Source organism: Xiphias gladius, chromosome 7, assembly GCF_016859285.1.
Source record: "Xiphias gladius isolate SHS-SW01 ecotype Sanya breed wild chromosome 7, ASM1685928v1, whole genome shotgun sequence".
Classification (NCBI taxonomy): domain Eukaryota; kingdom Metazoa; phylum Chordata; class Actinopteri; order Istiophoriformes; family Xiphiidae; genus Xiphias; species Xiphias gladius.
Genome location: NC_053406.1, coordinates 28,059,393 through 28,080,689, shown reverse-complemented (window position 1 = coordinate 28,080,689; position 21,297 = coordinate 28,059,393). Strand labels below are relative to the sequence as shown.

General features: G+C 45.2%; 1 protein-coding gene across 1 annotated transcript; it reads left to right on the top strand.

Moving 5' to 3' along the window:
- Window positions 1-1,953: 1,953 nt before the first annotated feature.
- On the top strand, window positions 1,954-20,937 carry dlc (deltaC). Its single transcript, XM_040131639.1, has 10 exons — window positions 1,954-2,257; window positions 2,725-2,967; window positions 3,377-3,437; window positions 3,988-4,245; window positions 5,712-5,900; window positions 9,117-9,286; window positions 9,508-9,724; window positions 16,664-17,405; window positions 17,707-17,821; window positions 19,402-20,937. The coding sequence occupies exons 1-10, from the start codon at window positions 2,207-2,209 to the stop codon at window positions 19,405-19,407; spliced, it is 2,052 nt and encodes a 683-aa protein (XP_039987573.1). The 5' UTR covers window positions 1,954-2,206; the 3' UTR covers window positions 19,408-20,937.
- Window positions 20,938-21,297: the final 360 nt, after the last annotated feature.

Sequence of the window (21,297 nt, the reverse complement as noted above, 5' to 3'; positions counted from 1 at the left end):
TGCTGAGCTAAAAGCAGAATCGATGACCGGACACTTTTACTTCCACGTCGCAAACGAAAGCGGAGAAATCACGTGATCGTGTTTCTGAATGAAACGTGCTTCATGTTAATTACATCAGAGCAGCGACACAGCCTGACGGGGGGGGGGCATTATCATACAGCTGGGACCCCCCCAACACACGCGCGTGCACACACGCTTGAAACACACACACACACACGCAGACACACACTTGAAACACATACCCGCACGCTTGAAACAGACACACACACTCACTTGAATCACACACACACACACACACACGCTTGAATCACACGCACACGCTTGAAACACACACACACACGCACACACACGCTTGAATCACACGCACACACACTTGAAACACACACACACACACACGCTTGAAACACACGCACACACACACACACACACACACGCTTGAAACACACGCGTGCGCGCACACACACACACACACACACACACGCTTGAAACACACACACACACACTTGAAACACACACACACACGCTTGAAACACACACACACACACACACACACTCACACAAGCTTGAAACACACACACACACACACACACACACACACACACACACACTCACAGACACTTGACACACACACCAGAGTTGATCTGCCTTCTCCAGATCGAAATCCTCGTCTCTGGCCTTGAAGAGCATTAACCGTTCGCGCGTGAGGCGTTAAAAACTTGTCTGTGTGTGTGTGTGTGTGTGTGTGTGTGTGTGTGTGTGTGTGTGTGTGTGTGGCGTAAGATTGGCGTGCCTCCACCCCTCCCTCCCGGGACGGCACGCGACTCGAGGAAGAGCTCTGGGAGGAGAAGTGTGTGTGTGTGTGTGTGTGTGTGTGTGTGTGGACTTTCCTCCGCTGGATCCGTCGAGCACGGATCTAACCCCCGTTAATATCCCCCCCCCCCCCCTTCTCCGGATGTTTCTTTAGCCTCGTTCTACGGTTCGTCCCTCGGGTTCTGACTTTGCTGCCTCTTCGGAAACGTTTCCTCCGGTACCTGCGTTTTTGTGATTACATAGACTGCAGGTGCGGTTTTCTTGCTGGTTTGAAACCCTGTGCTTGGGGTTTTGTTTTGGGGGGGGGGGGGCGCCACCGTGCCACCCCTCAGAGCAGTGAGACGTGTGTGTGTGTGTGTGTGTGTGTGTGTGTTGGTGTGTCCGCGCTCTGGAGGCGGTGACAGCGAGCGTTTGGCCGCTCGGCCCGCCGCCGCTGCCGCCGCCTGACAGTTTGTTCTATTGCCCCGCTGTAATTGCCCCCTCGGCGGTGAAAGCGAATCAAAGCCTCCCTCCTCCCACCCGCAGAAGACTCCCTGTCACTCCACACTGCAAGAAATGTCCCCTCGTCCACCTCCGCCGCCGGAAGCCTAAACTTTTACGCGAGTTTACGTTCCACGGTTACACACGCCTACATCTCCGGGGGAGAACCAGCTCGCAGAGCCGCGACTGCGGCTGCGGAGCCGCCGTCTTGGCAGCGCGTTTACAACCAAAGACGCCGCCGCGACGACGTGGCCTCGGGCCTTCGCTCAGCAGCTTCACGGTTCAGGTCTCCGCAGGCTCCCGGCGTCTGCCGGGCCGGGTAGACCGGAGACACCTAGACTCGTGGCGGGCTGCCCGCGCCGACGGGAGCTCGGCTGCACCTCGTCCGCGGTAAAATTCCAGCTTAGACAGAAAGTTTCGGTTTGAATGGACCAAGTAGCGGCAGAACGAGAATTCGTTCCTCAGGTGAATATTTTTTGCAGCGCCCCCCACACACCAACACACACACACACACATACCCCTCCTCCTCTCACACACCCCTCCTCCTCCTCCTCCTCCTCCTCCTCCTCCTCGTCCTCCTCCTCCTCCTTTCCTGCCCGCTATAAAGCTGAGGTATAGCCGGAGCAGCCACAGTCTAGAGTTCGGTGGCCGAGCGGATCTTTTACTCTCCGTTGTCTTCCTCTGCTCCATCCACACCGCTGACACACACACACACACACACACACACACTGACTGCTCCTCTGACTTCGAACCTCTGTTCTATTTCTCCCCGGGACGTTTTCACCTTTTGTTTCTCCACTTGACGCTCTCCGTCCGGATTCCTCTGGATTTTTTTTTTTCCTCCGTTTGGATTTTACGCACTTATTGACTTGGACCTCCGGCGCCCTCTGCCCCGGACGCTCCGTGCCGAACCTCCATGGCGCGTTTGTTACTGCCGTGTCTCCTGCTGTTTGTATCAGCACAGGCGGTGAGTAGCATTTCCAGCACACTTAGAGGATTTTTTTTTTTTTTTTTTGTCGGTTTGGTTAGCTTAGTTTTTCTCTGCTGCTTTCTGGAGACGCGGGGAGGTTTGGAGATGTGCGCTTTTACGCGCAGCGCGCCGAGCTCCCTCTTGTGTTTACCGCGTTTCTGCGGGAACCAAGTTACTTAGATTATAATTTTTGATACCTTCAGGAATCCGACTGGTAAATGATGCAGTGCAGAGAGTCGGAAGGCAGAAATATCACCGATGTCTACACAGGTTACATGAAAAGAACAGCGACGCTTTCATTGTATAACGTTTTCAGCCGTTTGCAGCAGTGCGCGGACCGTGTGTTTGTGCATGTTTGCGTGTGTTTGGCGCATTTTCTACACGTTACTTTCTCGTATCGGCTGATATTCTTTTTCACGCTCAGTATTTGACCCCCCTCCCCCCACATCTGTCCCCCCCCGCAGGCACTCTCCTCCGGGGTCTTCGAGCTGAAGATCGACTCCTTCACCAGCTCCCGCGGCGTCTGCCGCTACCAGTCCCGGGACTGCCAGATCTTTTTCCGCGTCTGCCTCAAGCACTCGCAGGACATCATTAACCCGGAGCCGCCGTGCACGTACGGCATCGCGTTCACCGAGATCCTCGACGCCGACTCCAACTCCATTTCCGAGAGCGCGCCCATCAGGGTGCCCTTTCATTTCAAGTGGCCGGTAAGTGACGAAAACCCCAGGAGGTCTCCCCAGTTCTCCCGTGACCTGCGTGTCCCACGTTGCTCCGACGAACCGGACGGTTAACCAGACGGTTCGGCGGCAGCTTTCATACATCCGGCTTCATATTCAGCTGTTTCTATTGAGATGACGCGCACGAGTCCGCGTGGGTCTCTTATGTGAACAACATTTCCCGCTTGTCGCGGGTCTGTGTTACCCTGCGGGGACCACAAACTACAGCACAGAAATCAATCACAATGACCGAGTAAAAGCTGAAAACCAAAAGCCTCCAGAGACATCTGTAGAACATCTGTAGAACATCTGTAGAACCTAACACGGTCTGACCTTCACTCACTGATCAACGCACGAGCACAGATGTGGTGACTAATCGACCTTCTCTAACTCATTTCAGGGGACTTTCTCTCTGATCATTGAAGCCTGGAACGCGGAGTCTTCAGAACTGGAGTCCACAGGTAAACTGCTGCTGCTGATGCTGCTGCAGTGTCGCTGCTCCACCGCCAGGCGGCGACAGCGGCGCTGCTTCCCACTGAGAAAAACACACGTAGAGAGGAGAGTTCCCTTACGACTTAAGAAAGCACAAGTTTAATGCAGACGTGCAGCTGCGAAGAGCAGTTTTTAAAAGCTGTCACGCGTCTTTTTATATGGCAGTAAGTGGCAGTCTTGTTAAATATCTATCAGCCGTGACAGATGTTGACGATGTTCAGCATAAACGCAGACGCAGCAGGTCCCGGCCCCCTGCGCTTAAGTCACTCTGACCTTAAAGAGGAATCGCAGACCTGTTACGGGCCACACAGGCATATTAAGATCAGAGAAACCACAGAGTAGGATCGTGTCACTGCAAAACTATCCCTGAGCCCAACAGGCAAACCCAAAGTCCCCGTGGGGAGATTAGGAGGAGGTCTGGGTATGAAGACTTACGTTAGACCGCGCAGATCAGCCGCAGCATTAAAGCTGTAAACTGGTTCTAATGGGCTCTCCCCACTCCTTCCCTCGTTGGTCCAGAGAACCAGAACAACCTCATCAGCAGGCTGGCGACCCGACGCAGGCTGACCGTCGGAGAGGAATGGTCCCAGGACGTGCACTTTGGCAACCAGAGCGAGCTCCGCTACTCCTACCATGTGGTGTGCAACGAGCACTACCACGGCGAGGCCTGCTCCGCCTACTGCCGGCCCCGAAACGACACCTTCGGCCACTACACCTGCGACGACAAGGGGAACCGCCACTGCCTGGAGGGCTGGAGCGGCGAGTACTGCTCTGACCGTGAGTATGAGGACCGGACTTTTACCGCTTCCTGTGGCCGCACGACGGCGCGTGAGTGCGTGCGTGCGTGGCGCTTTAAAGGACCGCACCGGTGCTTGTTCTTTTTTTCCCGTTTTGATCCCTCCAAGTTTTTCAGTCTGGTGACAACACGGCACGCTAGTAGATTTTAGTGCTTTTCAGCATCTCACTCTCAAGCCCCATGAGCTCAAATACTCCAGCACCGGAGGTACAAGCTCCTCACGTAGATGGGCTCAAACGTGCCAAAAAACGCCGGAGTGGTCCTTTAAGGCATCATGCTGTCGTTGTAACATTATATCAGGGGTTCCATTTGTGTCTCCGCAAAACAATAGTGAGCTCAAAGTGACCGCATGATACCGAAAAGTATAGTACTGCTTTGATTTTTCTAAGATACGCGTATTCCTATAACAGCCCTGAGGGGACTCGAGGTTCGTCTTTACTTTGTGGACACTTTCACGTTTCGTGGTGTCTTTCTGTCTGACCCCCCGCCTAGTGTCAGTTTAGCGTGGGGTCGCAGAGGTGATTCAGTGCCCCTTGTTTTCCGGGCACCAGTGAAGCTTATTTTAGATTTGAAAAATATCCGAAGCTCAGTTCTGGCGCAGCTGTGACAGTCGACCACATCAGTTAGAGAGTGAGTTTCGGCAGAGCTTTAGCAAAGCTCCAGAACTGGCTGCAGAGTAGGAGTTAACACTGTGTCTGTACAGTTGCCCCCCCGCCCCCCGCGCCCCGCGCGCTCTCCTCTCCCTCCATTTTTTATCCCAACGTTTCAGATTGGGAAGCAGGGAATGGGTGTGTGTGTGTGGGGGGGTGAAGAATAGGACCCTTGGCGCTTAATTTTTTTTTTTTAGTCCAGCGGCCTTGAAATTGTTAAGTCAAGCAGTTGTCAACGCCATCGTCGGCCCTGGTGGCTGTGGAGGACAAAACAAAAAAAAAAGATCTTAGAGCTTCTGTCGTTTCCAGTGTGTGTGTGTGTGTGTGTGTGTGTGTGTGTGTGCTGTGCGCGTTGGCTCTGAGGTCTGCTCCTTTTGTTTTGAGCTCAACAATGGGCCCCCGGTCGTCCCCCAGTCGGCCCCCGGCCCGCCCGCTTTAACAGGGACACGCGCTGGAGCTTAATGTGCGCTGCCTTGCGTGAAAGGAGACGGCATGTGTTGCTTTTGTTGTGGGGGCCAGCTGCTTCGTTCAGTACTTAACAAGCACTTGTAGGGGGTGTGTGTGTGTGTGTGTGTGTGTGTGTGTGTGTGTGTGTCTGTGAGTGTGTGTGAGAGAGAGAGAGAGAGAGGCCCTGTGAGGGGAGGTGAGTTGTTTTGTGATTCCAACGAAGAACACGAGACACACACACATGCAGTCATAGTAATATTCTCTCCTTCTTCATCCCCCTTTCTCCCTTTCTCTCTCTTTCTTCCACCTCCCTCCCTCTCTCCCTGCGTTCCCTCTCCTCCTCCCATCAGCCATCTGTGCAGCGGGGTGCAGTAAGACCGGTTTCTGCGAGTCTCCCGGGGAGTGCGTGTGCCGGCAGGGCTGGCAGGGCGAGCGCTGCGACGAGTGCGCCCGACACCCGGGCTGCCTCCACGGGACCTGCCAGCAGCCCTGGCAGTGCAACTGCAAGGAAGGTTGGGGCGGCCTGTACTGTGACCAAGGTGGGTTCAACCTCAGAAACAGCCCCGCTGAGCAGTTTATTCCCCGGGTCACCCAGAACCCGCCAGCTCTCCACCAGTTTTAGGACAAAAAAGAAGTTGAGAACACACAGAAAAACAACCGGAAAAGAACCCGGCACGCACAGACCCACAACTTACAGACTGAATAACCATTTAAACGGCCAACTAGGACATCAGTCTCCAGATGGTGTGCGGGTTCATAATTCGGTCTTGGGCTGCAGCTGATTAACAGGGGCCGGTGACTATGGCCAATTAAAATGTTTATCAGAGGCTCGATAACCAGTCAAGTCAGAGGATCATACTGACGCTTTTGCAAACGTTTTCATAAATTTAAAACCCTTTTTGACCTCGGATTTAACAAAATGATGTCATTGTTGCCTGACAATGTCGATGAACTTGTGGACTGAGATGAAAAGTCTGGCGGTGTGGCGCGTTCCTGTGCCAGGCAAAACTTCGACATTTTTAACACCAGAAAGCTCCGAATTCACGTGATCATTGTCAAAAAGTTTGCTTATTATCTCTTTAGTATGCTTTTTTTTCCCCTTCGCCAACGAAGCTTGTGAATACGATTATTCAACAGCCGACTCTCAGGTCTCAGATGTTGGGGCTTCGCAACAGCACGTAAACATCGCAATCTCTCTAGACTTCAAATCTACCCGCGCTTTCAACAACGATAATTCAGCGTTTAACAGACGTCTCGTAACACATGGCGTCGACTCTGATGGCGACTCTGACTGTTGCAAGTTTCAAATCTCTGTAGGTTGATTTTCAAACTGCGTTGAAATGAAATTAAACTAAAGGCTTAAAAATAATCTTTATAAATTGGGAACCCTGTTATTTTGCGATGATAATGTAGTAATAATACATTTATTAAATGACCGAAAACAGGGCCAAAAGTAGACATTGCCGTAGTTTCTGTTCCAACTGTGAACCAGGTCATTTCTCATTTTTATTCCCACATTACAATGGCATGATAATGGACTGTGGATTCATTGTCACATTAATGGATGTGACAATAAATCCAGTGAAGGACGGTGACTGTGATTAAAACGGGGTCAAAGTAAACCACTGTAGTTACGAAAGTGAAAGAAAAAACATCCGCTCGTCCAAGTGGCACCTGTACAGATTAAGATCTTTGCAGCTGTTGTGTTAACATTATGGTGTAAACATAAAAAAAAAAAGAAAGATATTTCTAGATAATGTAACCGTGTTGTGTCAGCAGGTTTCACTTTAATATGAATTTGTTTATTCTCTGGATATGAGCAAACATGAAAAAACGTTTCCCAAAACCAACACGACTGGATCTATTTCGCTACGGAAAGACGTCAGCTTGATTCACCGTGCATGTAATGTCCCAAAATGTTGAACATTAATGCCAGTTTCTACCATCTCCACACCGGCAGGATGTAAATAGAAACAGGCGAACCTTTCAAATTCCAGGATTTGTAAACGCCTCCTAAAAATAGCTGAGAACCATCTGAAATGCAGGTTTTCCTTTATCCGTTAGAGCGGACCCAAAGCCGTCTAGAGCAACCTACTAAATGACTGCTGAACAACTCGAGCTGTAATAATGTTTTTGAAATGTTCCAGTCAGTCAGTTAGACCTCGGTGGGCAGAACTGGGATGACCTGTCCTCGATCCTCTTCCGCTGTCCTCGTACATTCTTTTCTTCACCTGGTTAACGACTTACTCGAGGTCTACGTGTTATCGTGGTTATGCCGATGATGCACATTTCTACCCGTGTCTCTTCGCCGTGATGTTTAGGTCCAGGCTAGATCTGTGTTTAAATACGGAATCAGTCCTGAAGCAGCTTCAGGTAAACCAGCCACGGAGACTTTGTGTGATGTGCAAACAACAATCTGTTAGGTCCAAAATACTGCTAACAAACTTAGAACTGATCAATGTCCCGGGAGATCTTTGGGGTTTTGCAGTCGTTGTCCCTCAATGCTTGGATGATTTGGAAAAGTCTGCCCTCAGACATTATTAAAACCACAGTTCTATTTTCATACTTTCTGCTTTGAACATGATTTTTCTATGTCTTTTATTATTGTGCAGAAAATTCTAACATTAGTTTTACAAGGCGCTTTATAAATTAAGTTCTGGTTTGAGTTAGTGTCATAGTTTTGACCCGTTGTTTATGGGTAGTTTGTCCAATCTGAAGTAAATTCTGGTTTGATCAGGAGGACGTACAGAAGGAGCTGGAAATCTGGGAGCTTAAACCAAGACCAGCAAACCCACTTACTATTTCAAAACCTGGCAACACGCTAACATCTGTGCATCTAGGCTGCGTGACTTTCAGTCTCCGGATATCGTCATAGTCTGTCGAGCAGACAACGATCTGAAAACACATTGTAGAATGTGCCGTTTTCTGGCTCTGTGTCAGCAGTTTGTGGGTAAAAAGCTTTAGCTGTGGCAAAAAATATCAGCTCACCGGGATGGAAATCAGTAAAATCGGGGCTCAGCACAAATTTCACACCACTCTCACTTCAGTATTAATCTGGACAAGTCTTCCTAAAACTCACCTTTTGATTTGACTCTCCATTCTCTAGTCACAAACTATTAGGCAAGCGAAGGCTTTAACATTTTAAATTACATCTGTAAAATCCAAGCAGGACACACACAAACCTTTGATAATTTATTTAATTTGTTGTACAAAACCTCCATCAAACTCTCTCCTTTCATTGCAGATAGTTTCTTTAGACCACATTCTGTATACAGTATTAAAAGGGACCAAAGTTTCCTCATCACCTGGTAACCTTCAGGCAAAAGGGTCCAAGAAAGTCACATCATGCAAACTGTTTCAACACTTACTGAGATTTAGGAAACGTAACAGCGTGATTCGTTTTTCTATAGAGGATGTCACGGTTTTCACAAGAAAACAGTTTGGCACCATCAAGAGGCATCAACGGGATCTGCTGTTTCTGCCTTTGGGTGACACAGCACACATCGCAGACATGTCAATCATCTCGCCCGTTGCATGGGACCAAACAAAAGCCTTAAAGTTTTCATTTAGAAGTAGGAAATCTGCCACTAAGACAGGAAATCTTGTTCATTTTTATCCCTATAAGTTTGTCAGATTCAGTTTTTACAATACAAGGAATTCTCAGAAGTATAGTTGTTTCCCGTTGTAGCTGAGGTTTCTTTTGAGTTGGTCCATTAACCTCACCTCGCCGTTACTCTGTCCCTTCCTCACTCCAGACCTGAACTACTGCACCAACCACAAGCCGTGCCAGAACGACGCCTCCTGCACCAACACCGGTCAGGGCAGCTACACCTGTACCTGCCGGCCCGGGTTCACCGGCAAAAACTGCGAGATCGAGACCAACGAGTGCGACAGCAACCCCTGCAAGAACGGCGGCAGCTGCAAAGTAAGTCAACGCGCCGGATCTGACGGAGCTGTCGCCTGTCGTAATCGTGCTCCCTGAGATCAATAAAGTTTTGATGAAGCATCTAGATTAGCATTCATCGTTAAGTGGCAGTCATGTAGCAAATTGCTGTTTTTCAAAAACCGTCCGCCTAGACTGCAGCAGTCAGAGCGTGAGCCGTGCCCACACTCACACCTTGTCTTCTCCTCCCGTCTTTCCAACAGGATTTGGTGAATGATTACTCATGTGCGTGCCCTCAGGGCTTCTATGGGAAGAACTGCGAGATCAGCGCCATGACGTGCGCGGACGGACCGTGTTTTAACGGAGGAACCTGTGTGGAGAAGGTCGCCGGCGGGTACAGCTGCCGCTGCCCGCCCGGGTACACAGGCTCCAACTGCGAGAAGAGGATCGACAGATGCAGCAGCAACCCCTGTGCTAATGGTACGAACCATCTGTAACCTGCTTCGTTCCCTTTTTTATGTCACAATGCAATGATTTTTCAAGCAAAATACAAAGATTTCTACTCAAATAATCAATTTCACAGTGAAAGACTTTGAGGTTCTGTGAAGTTTTTGTTTTGTATTTTTTCTGTCTGGTGAAAGTATTTGGTGCAGCCTTGTCAGTGGGTCCACCTACACAGCACCTGTGTAGAAATACGAATTGTGACGTTGTTGAACTTTAAGTGAGCACTTCAGGAAGCCTGAACGGCGAGAGAAGAAAACAAGTGATAAAACAGTCAGCTCAGGTGTGGGGTGCAACTAAAACACAGCGTTCGTAGAGGTTCGGATTTGACGGTGATTTTAGGAATTCGTGCCTTTCTCATTATTCAAGCTGACATTTTTTTAATCACCTTTGCATAATCACAACACACAAGAGGCACCATGAACCAGTTGCAGCGAAAACCCAGCACCAGCCTGCCTGGTGTTGAATTGTCACCCTTCAGTTTGAAAGGACAGCTGTGAAATTTCCCATTTCCTGCATTTCCTGCCAAAATATGCCTGTTTGTGTGACTGATCCTGTACTAACTGAATTTACTTGCAAACTGGTTATAAAAAGAAGAAAAAAACACGGAGCATACGTCTGATTTCAAAAACACTCGTATCCTTTTTGGGACAGTCCTGTCAGTACTTGCCTATTTATTTATTTTTTTACCTTAAACCAACAGCCAAGACTCTGATATGTGAGTTTAAAAAAAAAGAAAAGAAAGAAAAACAAGTTATGAAGCTCCGTGGAGATGGCTGATACGACTCTGAGAAATGCGGTGACTTTGCAGAAGTTCAGACTTGCAGGCAGTTGGCACTCAATCATCTCATGTCATCTGCCTTGTTCCCAGTGAAGCAGCTTCGGTTGTCAAGAATCTTGGCTTTTTGCTTTGTGGTTTTGTGATAGACAGTTGTTCAGCTCAGATGCACAGGATGTTCTGTGGATGTTCTGTCCAAGGACATGATGGTTGACTTATGTTGTAGAGTAGACGTTTCCAGCCGTAGCCGACGTTACAATCCGTGAAACTGCTGAACAGCAGAAAGTGGAACAGCGAAAGATTGAGGTGAAGCTCGTTCTCACATCTGAGTCGATCTCTGCTTTTTAGACACTGCAATTTATTTCAAACCTAGTCTGACTGATCAGTTGGAAACATGATGCACTGCTTTTGGTTTAAAGCCTCAAAGATCTTTTCTGTTGTAGCTGTTTTTTTTGAGTCATAAAACACTTATTCAAGCACCAACAAATACGTCTGTACGCCTCTGAACTCATATAGTAGTTATAGATTCAAAAACAGGCTCTTAGCTCATGACTTGTTTCATCAGCGGATATATTACAACAACTGGCCAAGCAGGTCGAGTGCCCTGCTGCAACCACTGTTCTGCTAGGACGAACAAAAGAGCTTCAGTTGTTGGCTGCAGTGTTGCTCACGGCGGATGTGTGTTGCCTAATCATTCATTCACTCTGAGTTTGGTTCAGCTAGATTGACAGCCTGGAGGTTGAGGCAGAGGAAAAGGTAGGAAGCGTGCTTTTTGGTGTTGAGCTGAAACTTGACAAGGTGTTGGAAACATGCACATCTTTTCTCAGGCAGTTAATGTTTGTAGATCTTCACTCTAACCGACTGGATCCACCTGTTGCCAAGTTCCTGAAGGGTGGATTATCACTGGCAGTTCAATCCGGTGTCAGTCAATATCAAACTATTTGCAAAGAAAAGGTGGCGTGATAAATGATGCTATAACAAAGGGAACAGCCTGATGATTAGCGTTACAGGATCTAAATCTTAACAAACTACTGCACATATCAAAACTTGTTAGATTAAACAGACATTTATCATGTGTTTGCTGTTTCTAAAATAGTACGGTGCTTCAGATATGTTGCAGTTGTGTCTACAATAAGTTGTTAGTGTATCCCAGAATATTTGGTTCAAACTCTGAGGTCATTTTATATCTTTGGGCTTTTCAAGCTTGCAATAATCGCTGTATTTTATCCTAAGTAAGCTGCATCAGATTCAATGAACTGGTGTCATCAGTAAAAACACGGATGTCCAGCTGTGTATCATCTGCATAAGTACACACGAGTTAAAAGTTAAAGAGTTGAGCCCTGTGGAGCGCTACAATTCATATCTGTCTGTAAGATAAATTTAAGACTGTCTCCGTGCAAAATTTCTTCATACAAATGCAGCGGCCAGACGTACAGGAACAGCACAGAAACGTTGTTTGAGTTGCTACTGGTGCTCAGGACATGCAAAGCGTGGACATGAGGAAGCCTCAGTTGTAACGATCAGCTCTGAAACCAGACTGGGACCAAAAAAGACTGACGGCTAATCAACAGCAAAAAGAAATTCTCACACGATTGCACACCAGCATCTTACAGTTACCATGGAAGCACACGTACTTAAAGAGAAAACATATCATATGTCCCAAGGTGGGCCTGTAAATTGGTTGCATTTTTAATCACCAGCCTGTGTTACCCCAGACTTCCTAACTAATGAATTATAAATTGCCAAATGACTTCTTGAGGCACGTTCTCTTAAGGTACAGTCCCGATTTATTTGAGGTTAAGGGCACTTTCTGTGTGACTGTCTTAATGTAGCTTGGTGTTACAACTAACAAGCACATCTTCCGCCGTTAAGTTAAGTCAGAGAAATATGGCTTTTAATGAATAATGATCTGGCATGAATATAGAAATTATGCTGATTATCTTACTTTGAAAGCCATTGGTAATAACAGGGTCTAATGTGTTGGAGCTGATCCATGTTGGATGAAGTCCAGAGACTCGAGGAGGGCATTAAACCTTCTAATGAGAGTGACTCACGCCGATGTGTTAACTCCCAGACATAGTATACATGTTTGTGTACATACTCTCACTCATTTCCTAGTAAAATCTGTTGTTGCCCAAAGACGCTTTTAGAAGGTTTTCATCACCATGTTTTACACGGATCTCAGTGTTTTTGGTCGTAAATTTAACATAGTTTAAAATCCTTCCTCAATAGTAACTTCAAACAGCAGCAGATTCATTCATAAGCCAGTTTCAGAGACAGTAAAGGCGGATCAAGTATTCTGAGCACTTCCGGTGAGTGTGCTTGGATGTAATTCATTAGTTTAGCGCAAGAGGAGTTAACGCACTGGCTTGAAGCTCTGTCGGTGCACCGGCTGACCAAAATCGTTCGGGAGCTGCAGGAGTACGCTGACCTGGGTTCGGTCTTTCTCCAGACTCAGACTACGAGGGCTGAAGCAGTACTGGGCCTTAGCGTCATCCTTTATTCATCATCTCGTTCGTACGTGAAGCATTCTGAGCGCTTTGAACCTCAGGCTGAGTGTTTCCGACGTGACACAACGTGAAGAACTTGAGGGTTCCTGGGAATCATTCAGTTCTTTTTTGTTATTTTTTTTAACTGTGTGTACAAATGTTTCTGTGTTGCCAACTTGCCTGGAAGGGCAGGAGAGGACAGAAGTAACTGGTTTCAGCTGACACTTCGGAGATTATGTCGTAACTTATTAAGCATAACAGACATTTATTAAAGGGATAAATTCAGATTACATATGAAAAAATTGAAATTTTATTTGTCAAATTGATCATATTAGTTTATTATTGGATAGCTCTTATTACTGATGTAAAGTTAAAAATTCCACCAGTAAATATACACAGAGATGGACTCGTGATGTTTGGGTTTAAAGCCTCGCATCAGACATCCGTGTATGTTTGTGCGTGTGTGTGTGTGTCAGAGGGCAGATAAACTCCTGGATTGTCACGTAGGAGCCTCTGAGCATGTCTTATCACCTCCATCAGGCATGCTTTTAGCAGTTCCCGTTGAGACACTCGGAGCTCTCAGTCTCTCCTCCTCTACCTGGTCACGCTCGTGCTGTCGTCTCGGGCAGGAATGCGGCTCTGGCAGCGGTTCTCGGCCTTAGAGAGCAGGCAGCGCCGGGCTGATGCACCTTCTCATTTCTCTCTGGATATGCAGGTCCGATCCTTGTGTGTCCCAAAAGAGCCTCGCAGCAAAGCTTTACAAGATCATTTAGCCAGTTGCACGTCACTATGGCATGTGAAATGCATGCGAACCTTATGTGTCTGTGTTGCTAGAGGAGCCTTGGGCTGGTGTTTCTCCATGTTTAACTCATTTGCTACTAATTACATACAGTTTAAATTACTGTTGCACATTTTCCAAAAAAAATACCACCAGTTTTTTTTGATTAATTTCCCTTCTTCTGGGCAGCCATTGCTTTCGTTTCTTTTGTTTTTTGTAGTTGTTAATCAGCCTGCAGAGGCAGGTCAGTCATCGTCAACAGTGTGCTGAGTTTTATTTTTGGTAAAGTGACTTTAGTACTTTAGTGTCGAATGTGCTAATGATCAATCTGTTGGGTTTATATTACCGATGAGAACCTCTGACATGCAAGTCTTGAGAGGTACCTGCTGAACATCAACTCTCTTTTTCAACGCAAGACAACAAATGCAACAAAAACGTGTGAATGCCACGCTCTACAACAGTCAAGTCTAGGGTGCTTGGTTTTGGTTTTACAGATTGATGAGAATGATAAAAGTAGTTGTGATTAAAAACAAACAGAGAAAGATGTTTATTGTGATGGATTAGCTATCTGCGACCAGTTTCAAGTCTCTGCAAGTCGATTTTCGCAGTATTGTGAAACAAACTGCAACCCTCTAGGTTTCCTGGAAGGAGGAAGAAAATGGTTTGGAAAATGTCCAACAGTAAACTTTAAAGGATTTGTGGTGGGTTGGTTTACAACTTACGAAAACACCATATTAAAAGTAAAAGAATGGGGACGTTTTTGGAACTTTTTGATGCCACCGAGTTTTAAATTGTGCTTATCAGAAAGGACAGAGATCGTTAGGAAATCTTTGTACCTTACAGGATGAAATGATGCTTGTCAAGAAACAAAACATCCAAATGGAGTTTTTGTAAAGAAAGACGGATGCAGATAGATTCTCAGGGTTTGTTAAGTCACCTCAGTTGTTCTCACGTCAGATGGACGTCCAGTCCGCCTTTCTTCACGAAAGCAGACAGCTAATCGGGATCAGATGGCTCCAATAGCAGAAGTGGCATTGCAAAATAAAACCATATCACTGATTATTACAATTAACATACATTTATCGTTGGCCTGCTGAGTGGAGTCGTCTCTGGGGATCCCAGTTTTGCCTTCAGTCCTCCCTCAGGTCCTCATTAACGTGTAGAAACCGCTGTCTGCTTATCTTGAATCTGCAGCCATTCCTGCCTGTCAGTGAACCTTTGAGAGGGGAGAGTAGGACGCTCATTGCTAATGTCTGGATTTTTGTTGATCCGCTCTGTTTGCAGTGCACAGCTGCACAGAATAACCAAACATGTAGCTGTTTTAAAAGATGGTTTACACTGTTTACAGTGCAGTTTGAGCTCCGGTGTGTTGCCCTAATACAACCCCACGTATCCAGTTTAAACAACTTCCTGCAGCGACTTAACACTAAAGAAAGAGTCAGCCAGCGTAGGTTTTGGTCTGCATCTTTTTCTCAGTCACAGATCTCTTCAGTGTTTTCTACAGTTTACTTCCTGGCAGTGGAAAACATCTCAGAATGTTTCTAATCACACACACGTTCTCTCCTGATGAGCAGCATCTGTTGCGAGGAAATGTTGTAATAAACAAGTTTTTTTCCCCCTCTCTACCCCTTTATCCCTCTCTCCTCTCTCTCCGCCTTCCTTCCTGTCCATATAGGGTCTTCTGTTATGAACTCTGTATTGTTCTTGTGTCTTGGAGGTTTCAAAGGTGTTGATGATTGTGAGTTATTTCTTGCTTGTGCAGTCAAAAACAGCAACTCTCCCTGGCACAAAATCCAAAAATAATTCTCATTCAAATCCTTTTTTTAAGTAGAATTTGAAAAAAATACACGTTCTGCTCTTAATTTTGAAATTTTCGGGCAGAAACACAGGTTTTTGATGAAGTTGATCACAATGTACAGTACTTAACATGTAAGATATTTAAGACTCTCGGGTAGAGTATTAAGTCTGTTCAGGCTGGAAGCGACTATTTGGCGTCCCCCAAGGCTCCATTCTAGGTCCTCTGTTTTTTTGTTTTTTTTTTCATTTCTTATGCTGCTTCTAGGAAACATTAACAGTAAAATTAGATTGAATTTTGCAGATAAGCATCTGATACTCCCTGTAACATTTCTGTCACTCAGTAATGTTAGCCCCATCAATAACCTTTGGAAGAAAGTGTCCACCATCTTACTATCCCTCAAAGAAAATTTCACCACAAGCATCCAGTCGTAGTGTTTTGTTTTTTTTCCCTTCGGATTTTAGGACTATTTTCAGAGTACAGCCTTTTCTCCTTAACGTACGCATGCTTTCAAAATACGGCAACGATTGTTTTCCTATTTTGGATGTACTCCCTACCACATCAGCAGCACCTTGTATCCAGGCATCTTGTTTCTTTTCCACCGTATCTCCCACTCTGTTTGTGAGCCTACTGGTCTTGAGACAGACATAAGGGCGTCATAATCCATTGACATTTTCAAACAAAATGTGCATCTTTTTACCTTTACATAGGTGAAAAATGATTTTTTTTTTTTAAATCTATCTATCTCCTCAATTTACTTGGTTGATATTGTCTCATTTCCAAGTTTTGTGTCTACTATTTCCGGGTGAAACTTGTATTGCAGTCGTGCACAAAATAGGGAAAAACGGATCACTCTGTCTCGATTTGACTCTTTTGAACCACATAGAATATAAATTATAGCATAGGACATAACCTATATTTTTTGTTACATAATTAGATGTTTTGCTCAACAATCATAAAATCTGTCCTCCCTCCCGTCTCCTTCCATCTGTCTGCACGGCCAGTCGTTATCTTCTGTGTCCTATCTTCCGGTTGCGTGTTATTAACTAGAACATTTTTTGTCTCTGTCTCTCTGCAGGTGCTCAGTGCTTGGACCTCGGTCACCGTGTCATGTGCCGTTGTCAGCCAGGCTTCACCGGATCTCGCTGCGAGACCAATATCGATGACTGCGCCGGCAACCCCTGCCGCAACGGCGGCACCTGCATCGATGGCGTCAACGACTTCACCTGCACGTGCACACTCGGCTTCACGGGTAAGGACTGCTCCGTGCGCAGCAGCCCCTGCAAGCAGTTCCCCTGCGACAACGGCGGCAAATGTTACACCCACTTCACCGGCCCAGTGTGTCAGTGTCCGCTGGGCTTCATGGGCGCACGGTGCGAGTACCCTGTGAGGACCACCACACCCACCACCAAACTGCCTGGGAAGGGGGATTCCCCTCCTGCGCTTATTGCCGCTGTCGCCCTCGGCCTGGTGACGCTGACTCTGCTGGTGTACGCCGCCATCCACGTTCTGCGTCAGCTCCGCCGGGGCAGGGAGCTAACAGCCATGTCCACATCAGTGAAGAATGACCTCGAGGCAGTGAACAACCGCAACGCCGTGATCGGTGGGGGTGGACCCAATAATGGGGGCTTACCGGGAGCACCGCTGGGCAGCCTGAGAGAGAAGGAGGCCTTCCTCATTCCTGGGGGACAACTTAAAGTGTCCAATAAGGACGCAGCGCTGGTGGAGAAGGGCAGCGACAACATGGCCATGTTTAAAAACAAAATGGCAGACTGTAACCTGGCGAAAGAGGAGCAGCACCTGGCTAACAAGTTTGACCTGTAAGAACCTGATAATGGTTTGATAGCTTTCAGTGTGTGTGTGTGTGTGTGTGTGTGTGTGTGTACGCTCCTGTCTTTCTCCTTCTTACTTTTCCTTCTCTGCACACTCATCTGTTCTGTGACGGCACGTCGGAGCTTGTTTGTCTTTCGTCTGTAATCTAATCAGTCCAGCGTTCACACACCTTCAGAAGAATTTCTGTCAAGATTCTTGGTCGTTGCCACTTTACCAACCCCCGCCTTCTCTCTCTGTCTCTGTCTCTGTCTCTGTCTCTCTCTCTCTCTCTCTCTAACTCCCTAACAGTAAGAAGTGTGACTCGTCCATCATCGTCCCCCCTCTCACTTTTGCAAAGGACAGTCGGTATCACCCAGTGTATATCATTCCAGAGCAGATGGAGCAGTGTGTGTTTGCTACTGAGGTACGACACACCTACCGACACAACCACATGCACAAAACAAGTGTTTATGTGGTTTTTATTGACCCTGGTCCGTCAGAGACCGGTCGCACTCTGTTATGTTAAGTTTTATTATTTTGTGGATGGAAGTGGTGACGGCGAATCAGAGTCTGTCTAGTGAGACAATGAGCAGAAAAGAGAGAAAAATGAGTCAAAATATGTTTACAAATAAGAAACTAAATCCTGTTTAAAGTTTGTTCTAAAACTGCAAAGGTTTATAAAGGCTTCTTCAAACTTCTCTTGTATGTTAGAGACAGTGCTGAATTTGGGCTTTTAAACATTTTTAGTGTTTCTATGAGAACTGGACATCAGATCATCAGAAAATATGACTTACTGAAGAACTAGTCTCAGTTAAATGTGAACTTTAATCTAAATACAATAAATAATCACCATAAAAGTGAGGTTTTTAAAAAATATTCTGAATGGGTTTCACCCGATAATTCGACAGTAAAATACTCTTTTAATTAAATTACTAAACATATATAAAAAAAAAAAATGTAGACAATCATTAGATCTACCATGAGCTCAGACATTTAGCTTTTTGGATAGTTGTGCTGTTGATTACAGCTCTAATGTTGACAACACTGCAAATGGCTCTACTGTAATAAGTCACATTTTGGTTCATTATAGAGCCAATAGTATAGTAATACTGCCCCGATAAATTAATTCAATGACCCACACTTTAACACACTCAAAGTAATGTTTTATGTGTTTTTTAGCATTTTAATTTGTGCCTGACTGCTTCTTGAACATGACCACTACAACAGCGACCTTTTTCGAACTAACCGTCAGTTTCGTCTGACATTCTCAAGACATTCAAAGATCTATTAACGTTCTGTGCTCCAGTGCGATAATTCATGTAATTTCCCAACATTTCAAGAATCAACAACCCTGAATAAAAGTAGATAACACAAATTAAACGTTTAAGAGATTTCTACATGATTGTTCTGAGAAACAATCCTGCCACTTGATAAAGTCAAAATCATGATTTGTTTTGGAAACTCTGCTGTTTTTCTGCTGACTGATGACTGTCACATCCTATTAGTGCGCAGAAAAATGTAGTAAATACCATATTTAATGAAAAATCAACTTTTATTTTTTTGATTAGAAAGATATTAGTATGTGGAAAATGGCTTCATAACTTACATTGTAGGAAAAAGTTAGAACAACAAGGAATGTAGGTTGTGATATCTGTCAAAATGAGCACATTTGCAACTATTGATCAAGTGATTCAACAGCTTCATCAAAACTCACAAAGTATCTGCGATAAGGAGGCATTTCATTTATTCACTATTGAGTTTGACATTATACACTACACATGCCAAGTACTTGAATTGTTTAAATAACGTAAACATTTCTTTCTCAAAGTTCATCCCACTTCAGACTTTGAAATGTGATGAATGTGATGCTGTAACATTTTTAAAGTGCTTTTATACAAAATTCATCATCCTGTTTCATGAACGCCGGCCTGCTTTTAAATTGGACCAAAATGATGTGATCAGATACGCTGATGACTAAATGCTGTTTCTCCGTCTCGTCCTCAGGTATAACTTCCAGTTTTCCGACCGCCAGCGGAAGAACTTCTATGCTGAAGGCCTGAAGCATTTACTGTCCAGGACAGTTCACCCAGAGGGTCTATTGTACACACGTGGTTTTATTTAATATTTATTGCCGCTGCTCAGTGGAAAGAAACAAAAAGAAACGACTTGTTTTTTATTCTTTTCTGCTTTGATACTGAGTGTTTGGATGACAATGTTTTGGAAAAGAAAGAAAGAGCAGCAGAGGAGGAGAGAAAAGAGGAAGACTGAATGTCCGGCGTCATTTGCACTATTTATCTTTTTTTATACATTAAATCTTAATATAATTTTTCTGTTTGTATATCAGAATTTTCTTTGGATCAAACACGAACGAGAGATGTAAAGAGTTGGAATTGTCCAACAATCGTAAAGACCGGTGCCTTAGCTTCCTAATCATTGTGGCGACCATTTCCTGTACAATTTTAAAATAAGATGTCAAGATGGACTTTCTGTCATCACTCTGTCCATTTTTTTTTTTATGTCTTGTTTTCTTTGGAAGTGAAGCACCGCATTGTGGCCTGTTAGAAGAGGAATGACTCAGCCTTACAATCACCGCCCAAGCTACAAACTCTGAAGTGCCTCTTCTTATTTAAAAAAACGAAAAAAAAAAGAAAAAAAAACTGGAACATGTATTAACACCAGCATTCAGACCAAGCAGGATTCGTTTCTTCTGGTTTTTAATTGTAGCTCATTTTCAAACCCTGTCTTTACAAGTCCAGAAAACCCATTTAAATCCACGCGACCCGGCAGTTTTTACCGGTGACATGTCTTTAAATCCACCACATGTACTTTTCAAGTCCTAGACCAAATCCTAATCCCCCCTCATATCCCGAGCCCCAGTCCCAGATCCTAATTCCAGTCTAAACGAGGTTTCAGGTGAATCAGGGAGAGTTTGTACCTCTAACCAGCTGTTTCCTCCATTTTCACCTCATGAACAGATAATCGAGTCCAGCCGAGCTGGATTCATCTTACAAATCAGTTTTTAGGTTTGTCTTTCTGTGACTGTACCTGCTTTTTTTCCCCACTGTTGTAGGTTTCAGAAATGTATTTTTCTATGAATCAAAAAGCAAAAAAAGCGTTGCTGCCTTCATCGACCACTGCTGTGACAGCAAGTTAACAGGAAAACAATAGAAACACCCGTTGCTGTTCTGCAGATTTATTCCACATACTCCAGCTAAAGAGTTTAGTTCGAGTCTGAACACAGTCACACCTCCTTCTTTTACATTTTAAGAAAAAAAAGACTTTTACTTTTACAGTGAAGGACTCCGAGGAAAGTTTTTTTATTCCGTCATTTTTTTTTTTCACCTAATCCATTTGATGCCAAAAATATGTGTTTTCCTGTGTAGTCATGTCTTTATACTATCTTCGTTAATTTAAGAAAACAATGCAATGTGTATATATCCTCCAGAAGATAGTTTTCTTATTTAATTTTGTCCTTTGTAAATAATTTTGTATTTATGAAAGAGAATTGTATATATGTCTATGTTAACGTGCCTAATGTCTCGGTCAGAATCAAGAAATATATTTTTTCATAAATAAATTAGAAAATAACATTAACGTTGCTGTAATGTTTCATGTTTCTTTTTCTGTGTGTTTTTGGACTTCGCCTCTCGTCTTTTTCTAAACACATCGTAAACACAACCGACACGAACGACGAGCTGCTGTGATATAAGGAAGCACTGAACGTGGTTTGGGCGAAAAACGCCGCAGTGCCGTATCCTGGCCGCAGTGCTGTCACTCGGGACTGGTCGTGCGAACGTGACGTCACACCAGAAGAACGACTGCGACGGACACAACATCTGGGGGCATCTGGCAGAAATCAGGATACAAAACACAAGTCCAACTATGAAGTGATGTGACACC

Excerpts from the sequence above, each read along its gene's own strand:
- dlc (XM_040131639.1), top strand. The coding sequence starts at position 2,207 with ATGGCGCGTTTGTTACTGCCGTGTCTCCTGCTGTTTGTATCAGCACAG. Across the intron at positions 2,258-2,724 it reads TGTTTGTATCAGCACAGGCG|GCACTCTCCTCCGGGGTCTT; the intron begins GTGAGTAGCATT and ends CCCCCCCCGCAG. Across the intron at positions 5,901-9,116 it reads CGGCCTGTACTGTGACCAAG|ACCTGAACTACTGCACCAAC; the intron begins GTGGGTTCAACC and ends TCCTCACTCCAG.